This window comes from Suricata suricatta, chromosome 15, assembly GCF_006229205.1.
Source record: "Suricata suricatta isolate VVHF042 chromosome 15, meerkat_22Aug2017_6uvM2_HiC, whole genome shotgun sequence".
In the NCBI taxonomy this organism is placed as follows: domain Eukaryota; kingdom Metazoa; phylum Chordata; class Mammalia; order Carnivora; family Herpestidae; genus Suricata; species Suricata suricatta.
Window position 1 is genome coordinate 45,294,569 of NC_043714.1, and position 8,075 is coordinate 45,302,643.

General features: G+C 37.7%; 1 protein-coding gene across 1 annotated transcript in view; it reads right to left on the reverse strand.

Annotated features, from left to right (window-relative positions):
• Positions 1 to 8,075, reverse strand: part of UBR5 (ubiquitin protein ligase E3 component n-recognin 5) — a 138,427-nt gene that overhangs the window by 72,428 nt on the left and 57,924 nt on the right. Inside the window, exons 9-10 of the mRNA XM_029923310.1 lie at positions 6,922 to 7,071; positions 4,909 to 5,102 (exon numbers count right to left, since the gene is read on the reverse strand). Coding sequence (XP_029779170.1) covers positions 4,909 to 5,102; positions 6,922 to 7,071 — 344 coding nt within the window. The remainder of the gene's footprint in view (positions 1 to 4,908; positions 5,103 to 6,921; positions 7,072 to 8,075) is intronic.

Consider the following 8,075-nt stretch of genomic DNA (forward strand, 5'->3'; position numbering starts at 1 on the left):
AAGTCACCTTGGATTCTTATTGGAAGCAGGGCTGGCATAAATACATAGAGCTACATTTTACATGTGGACATTCAGCACGTAGAACTAAATTTCTAGTCTGAGAAAAGTAAATTTCAGAACTGACTGAGAAGTGAAATGAAGCCATGTGAGTTAATTCCCTAATGGGAAGATTGCATCCTCTTACCCAAGTAACTGAATTAGCACAGCTCCTTCCAGACATATAAAGTACAAAAAGCCAACAGGAGGAAGGGCAGGAATGAGGGACAGCGGAATACTAGGGAGGGATGATGGAAGAGGAGGCAGGGCATCGTAATAAGAAACTTGACATTCTGGGGTGAAACTATTCAGAAACCAGTATAGATTTGGCTGGTTCGACTGTGACTGAACATGAGGGACTTGGACTTAGAGGCCCTCCCTCCATGCCTCCCTTCGGAAGACAGAGACCACCATTAATTTCCTATTATGCTACACTATTATAGCAAGAAAATGTTTTCATTTCTTGCATTTTTAGCCAAGTCAGACAATGGCCATGGTCACATCTCTTTCAGTTTGTGCCCAACTCTGTGCCGGCAGAGAATCCAGCACACAAACACTTACTGCCACATGGCCCCACCTGGAGTACCCAAACCGCTGGGGTCTCCCCCTTCCATGACTTGCAGGAACTGCCTATTCTCTTTATAGAACAAAGACCCTTTGATCTCCTTGTTCTTTACACTTTACATATAATGGGTCATCTAACTCTCATGACAATCTCACATGGTAAAAACCACTATTATCCTCATCCTATAGAGGAGAAACAAAGGCCCAGGGAGGTTACAGAGCCAATAAATGACAGGTGTGTCATTTACTCCAGGATATGAACTCCAGCGGTCTGACTCAAGTCCACACTCACCACTCTCACCTCCTATGATTCCCCCAAGGCCTCCTGTACCTAATTCTATAATGATATTTACTCTAAAGCATTAACATCATTGTTCTGCCTTCTCCCCTAACACCTAAGCAAAAGGCCCAAGAGAAAGTACGCATTGGGGCACCTGGGTGGCTCAGTCAAATAAGCGTCTGACTCTTGGTTTCAGCTCAGGCCACCATCTCATGGTTTGGTAAGTCCAAGCCCTGCACTGAGCTGTGCTAGCAGCACAGAGCCTGCCTGGGATTCTCTCTCTTACCCTCTCTCTGTCCCTCTCCCACTCACGGTCCTTCTCAAAATAAATAAATAAGCTTCACCAAAAAAAAAAAAAAAAAAAAAAAAGGACGCATTTAAATCAAGGCTACTAAATTAATAATGACTGAATGACCTTCACCTCTGTCTTCATGGTGAAGACTTCCCTATAATTCCAATTTTTATATTTTAAAGTGCTGAAAAATATAAGGAAAAAATTTCTATGCCTTTTTCTTTTTTATAAACAATTTTTAAAACTTTTTCTTTTACTTTTCAACCCTCTCCCTCTGGTACTCACCAATCTGTTCTCTGTATCTATGAGCTTGGTATTTTGTTTTGTTTTTGTGATTCCACATATAAGAGTGGTCATACAGTATCTGTCTTTCTCGGACTTATTTCACCCAGCACAATGCCACTGAAGTACATCCAAGTTGTCACAAATGGCAAGATTTCCCTTTTTATTATGGTGGAATAAAATTCAATTGTATGTGGGAGTATACATATGTATACATTATATCTTCTTTATCCATCGTCCATTGATGAATACTTAAGGTTATTTCCGTATCTTGGCTATTGTACATAATGCTTCAATGAACACAAGAATGCATGTATCTTTTTAGGTTAGTGTCTTCATTTTCTTTGGATAAATACCCAGAAGTGGAATTGCTGGATCATATGGTAATTCTATTTTTAATTTTTTGAGGAACCTCCATACTGTTTTTCATAGCAGCTGCAGCAATTTACATTGCCAACAGGGCACAAGAGTTCCCAAGCTTCGATATTTAACTCAAAGAATAACTCACAGAAATATTTAAAATTTAAGGTTACCTGAAATATTTTCAGTTCATGATTAAACTGTAAAAAGCTTAACAAGAACACTCATTCTACTATTAAAGGAACACTATTAGCCTACAAAATGGTAAAATTTTGAAGAAACTGGTGTTTCTAAATAGGGAGTAGGAAAGTCAGCATTGATCCAGATAATTCATCAATGGAGTTTCTCATGCACCCCAACAAAAGAGTGAAAATACTATAGTTACTACCCAAACTTACAACTTAAAAATACTGGATTATGTCATTTCTAAAGTTAAGCTGGCAGGCATTCTTTAACTCTCCCTCGCCCAAAAAAAGAAAAAGACATTACTTCTAAGTAGTGCATGCGGACAACACCTTGTATGTCCCTGCACCCTCCGCCTGACTCTTGATAACATATCAAGCTCCCCGCCCCCCAAACCCTTGTATTTCCCAGAGATCACTACCCTCAATTTTAGGGGACCAATATGGTTAACTACTGGTATTTGTTGATAACTATGATAATGGTTAAGAATTTAATTAGGCTTGTGGCGTCTGGGTGGCTCAGTCGGTGAAGCACCCAACTTCGACTCAGGTCATGATCTTACAGTTCGTGGGTTCGGGCCTCACATCGGGTTCTGTGCTGACAGCTAGCTCAGAGCCCAGGGCCCATCTTCAGATTCTGTATCTCCCTCTCTCTCTGACCCTCCCCTGTTTAAACTGTCTCTCTCTCTCTCTCTCAAAAATAAAACATTTAAAAAAAAAGTTTGATTAGGCTTAAGCTATTTTTTCCCCTAAACTGAAATTTTATGTCTAATTTTCAAACATAAGCTAATAAAAAGTGGATCTTTTCCAATTTAAATATTTTAAATTAGGTGTATAATAGGAAAAAAAAGGTATAGATAAGACATATTTTGTTTCACACACTCCTATTCCTCCTTCATTTGGTATCTAAACATAAAGGAAATAACACATTAAGTAAATGTCTGCACAGTCTCAAGATATCATGATGTACTTATTAACTGTTTCTGAAAACAAGTTGTACTAAAAACATGCCAATTAGTAAAGAGCAACAAAGATGGGCTAAGCCTATCAGAACATACACTGGCCAGGGAAAAAGCTTACTAAACTTGTACTGTTTAAAACATTCATTCATCAAAAATAGTACATGATAAAGAAGTCCAGACTAACATATATGTGATGGTACTATTAACGCAAGATTCATGAATCCTCTATCACTTCCTGCCAACATGAAGCAGGCTAATATGATCCAGGCAAGAGAAATAGGAAACACAGAACAATGTACAGAAGGGGGGGGGGGGTCGGACCCTGGGTTTAAATCACCTTCTACCATATGGAATAAAAACAGAACTTAGGACATGTCTAGTTTTATGGAAATAAGAGAATGCCAATACAGGGAAAGTTTATCAGCTGCCAAAGAAAACAGAATAACCTTTGCTTACAAAGAGACTGATTAAAATTCATGTTCCTTCTTGCATTCAAGCTTTCCACATGAGCTGCATACAGAAGAAAGTAAATGAACTACATCAAGATTCACAATAACTATGAAAAATAAACAAACAAAAGTTAAACGATATTTTCCTTTCATATCCCAAATTCAACTTCAAAGAAAGAAAATCTTTATCAGAATCTCCTTATCTGCTAGAGATTAACCTCAAAATTTTTATGTTCTTTTACTCCTACTGAAGAAAATTTCCTGCCCACTGGCTCTAGAAGGAAGGGGAAAGGCACAGTCAAACAAGAGATGAGAAATATGGCTTCCTATAGGAGCCGTTGCCAAGCTCGCAGGACAAGGAGACCTACACGGCATCAACAGGATCCGACACTGTTCCATCTGCGGCGGGGCTGGATTTTTAACGATGCAAATCAACTTAAATGCTGGATACCTTCTAGAAGCCAGCCACTGTGCTGCTCAGGATGCAAAGCAGACCTCCCAGCCCATTCCTGTTCAGCCTGCTTTGTCTCCCAAAGCATTTAGAGCAAAGGGTCTGTCGGGATTCAGTGCCGCGGAACAGGACAGCTAACTAATCAAAGAAACACAGATCCCTATCTTGCCCTGATGTATGCGCTTCTATCAACGACCACAAACTTGCCCTGCAGTAGCTGGGGTCAACTTGATATAAAACAAATTCCTACCAAGGGCCAACAGTTACTGGCAAAATTATCACCAGAAAAGAAGTTCTAAAACAGAATGCTAATGTGTTATCTGGAACTACCATTCTCTGATTCTCTGATTTACCTCAAGTAGAAAAACAACAATAAATAATATCACCACTGAATGAATAAATCTAAGATGACTCACACAGTGCCAAATAAAATGTTCTATGTATACTTTAAACTAAAACAAAAATATCACTTATGTCTGTGTGTGTATGTGTTTTAAATAATGGTAATACAGGGGCTCCTCGGTGGTTCAGCTGGTTAAGTGTCTGACTTCAGCTCAAGTCATGATCTCGTGATTTATGAGTTCGAGCCCCGCTTCAGGCTCTCTGTCAGCAGAGAGCCTGCCTGCTTCAGAGCCTCTGCCTTTCCCTCCCTCTACCCTTCCCCTACTCATGCCCACTTAGGCTCGCACAATTGCACATACTCTCTCTCGCTCTCAAAAATAAACAAATATTAAAAAATAAAATAAAATGATAGTATAGGGGCGCCTGGGTGGCTTCAGTCCATGATCTCACGATTCCTGAGTTTGAGCCCCGCATTGGGCTCTGTGCTAACAGCTCAGAGCCTGAAGCCTGCTTCAGATTCCATGTCTCCCTCTCTTTCAAAAAACAAAAAAACAAAAACAAAAACAAAACATTAAAAAAAATTTTTTTAAGAATAGCAGTACAAAAATCTGAAAAAAAATAGAAACCTGGGGAGGAGGGTGGGGAGGGAAGCAGTTGGGTTTGCCAGGAATCCATTTAAATGGAAAGGGTGGGCATCTTTCCAAATACCTTATCAGGCCACCACTGCAAATCTTCTCCTAGAGACACCGGACTTTGAACGGGTGTATTCTTCTTATCCAAGTTTGGCTCTCCTTCCTTGCTGGTAGAGCCCCTTTCATTATCAAATGAGGCTCCATCAAGCCACCTTCTTTCACGTAAACGTAAAACGGATTCACGTTCACGCAACAGCTCAGAGTCTCTCTCTAAGGGAAGAAGGAGAACTGGTATGCAATTGGGTCACACCAGTGGGATAAAAGTAAGCCACTCTCTAGTAAAGACCCTTCAGGATGCAACTAACAGCAGTTTATCTACTCACAAAAATTTAATGTAAATGTATATCTAATAAGCCTGACATGCAACATTCAAAACATTAACTCTTTCAAGTGAACCTATGAAAACTATAAACTATTTTTAAGAACTATGTAGAGGCAGACTTTTTGAATTCCAACTACATAATTTTAGAACATAATTACTTTATTTTAAAATGGATTATTTAATGGAAATAAACATTTTTGGCTTTCATTTAAAATGCTTACTGTAACTTTATTAGAAAATGTGCATAAATTTAGAACTTCAACACTTTAGATACATATGTAAATCAAGAGTATTTATTAGAATGTCTTCAGTTATTAAAAAACAAAAACAAAACCTTACACAAACAAGGAAAAAATCTGAAAAGGATAAAATATAAATCCATTAACATTAACTATAAAAGTCTTGCTAATTCAAGCCCTTGTTTAGAGTAATCTTATAGATTGGATGTTCATGATCAGTTTCATTTAAAAATTTTTGAGAAACAGACAAGCTTCTTTCTTTAAACTATCTTTATAGAAGATACAAAGATTCCTTACAAAAATGCTTCCTCTGCATCTGGTCTTCAAACTCTCTACAGTTTGTTGGGGAGGGGGGGGGGGCACGGAGGAAATGTAGTTTTTGTTTGCTCATTTTTTTTTTTTTTTTTTAAGTAACCAAAATGTACTTTCCAAGACTTGGATATGAAGGATTAGAAACTGCATTAAGTTGAACCATATGACACTGCCATCCACGCAGGTCAAACGGAAGTAGTAGCAAATTCATATAGTTCAAGTGAAAAGCAGTGCCTACAGGGAACGACTGAAGGGGGGGGGAATTTAGGAATTATTTGTGCTTCATATTCAATATCTGAAAATGCAATGCTTGATATATGTAAGGCAATAAAGTATGGATTCATTTAGAATTTTTTTTAAAGCTATTACATAACAGGTTCAGTATACTGTAGGATCCGCATAGGTTTGTTATTTTTAAACTCTGCTTTTATGTACTAGATATCTGTAGTAAGGTCTTAATATAACATAGCATTTTTTCCAGTTTACTAATGATCAGTAAATAATATAACTGATTCTTGTCTCTTCTTTGAATCAAGCAGTTTTACATTCTAGAAACTAAAAAAATTTACCTAATAAAGTTAAAATGCAAGCTAAATCTATACGATCATATACAGAGAAAGTCTCACATTCATATGATTTCAAAATCTTCTAACCTCTACTATGTACTGTACCTACAGCTTTTAAGGATTTCAAACTTTTGAAAGTAACATTTAATAAGCTAAACATTTCCACATATTATTAGCCAATCCCATTCTTTTATTTTTTTTCATATTTTGCACTTTCTTCTAACCAGGATTTAAAATGAACAGAATAATCACTTTATTTTAATCAAATAAACTAAAGAGACTTGTTTTCTGAATGCTGCATGTCACCATAAAGTAGAATTCTGCTTTTAGTTCAGAATCCATATTCCTAATTAAAAATATAGTTAGGTAAGTCAAATCCCTTGACAGGTATTCCACAATGTAGATAAGATCATCTCTAAAGTAAAATACTATCTGTGGCTCTTCCAAATCAAAAATAACTAGTTTAATACCAAAACACTTGAATAATATCAATGTATAATTACAATATTAAAAGTGAAAACATTGTGAACTCTATCACTATCTCTCCATACAGCCAGCCACTGATCACAAAGAAATAAATGCAAAATTACCTCGCGATGAGCCTAGCCTGGAAAGCGATGAACGACGAAAAGAAGGGTATCCAAAGTAGCTAATGTCTTCAGAAAACATGGCGTCCGCATCAATAATGACACTTGGGTGGGCAGAATGAATGTCAGCATCAAGAAGAGACATAAGGTCCTCTATAAACAGAAATAAATATAAATAAAGCAAATACAGAAAATATCTGTAGACCACTGAAAGGTCTCTGAAAATTAAATCAGATTGAAATGAGATGCACACTACGGACATACCCTGAGGTAAAAGTCCTAACAACCTAGGAAATAAAGTTAAGATTACTAACAAAGATTTTAAGGAACATCAAATGCATGACTGTCACTTGGGCCATCTAAATAATTGCAAGGAAAAAAAGATCTCTGTTAAGTAAGATATTTGTCACATCATAGATATAATGCAGCCAAAATCTAAATGCAATTATTACATATTTGGTAATAGCATCAGAAAACAACTTTCCAGGGTCATCTGTCAGGCAGTGACAAAGCCATGCATACACATCTGTGTCTTTACTGGTACTGAACACAAGTCCACTGAGCAAAAACATTTCCCCATTTTCCCTTATAAGTATTTCACAGGGGCACCTGGGTGGCTCAGTAGGTTAAGTGGCCGACTTCAGCTCAGGTCACAATCCCACAGTTTGTGGGTTCAAGTCCTGCATCAGGCTCTGTGCTGACAGCTCAGAGCCTGGAGCCTGCTTCAGATTCTGTGTCTCCCTCTCTCTCTCTGACCCTCCTCTGCTAACACTTTGTGTGTGCCTCTCTCTCTTTCAAAAATAAATAAACATTAAAAAAAGTATTTTACAAATTAAACACTACAGTGAGAGAAATATCTGCCATCTTGGAAACAACTCAAGTCTTTCCAACTCAGAAAATCCACTGTACTTTAAAATCCCATTCCCTAGAATAGAGAACCCAGAACTGGGCCCACAAATGTATGGCCAATTAATTTTTGACAAAGCAGGAAAGAGTATCCGATGGAAAAAAGACAGCCTCTTTAGCAGGTGGTGCTGGGAGAACTGGACAGCAACATGCAGAAGAATGAAACTAGACCATTTTCTTACACCATACACAAAAAGAAACTCAAAATGGCTGAAGGACCTGGATGTGAGACAGGAAACCATCAAAACCCT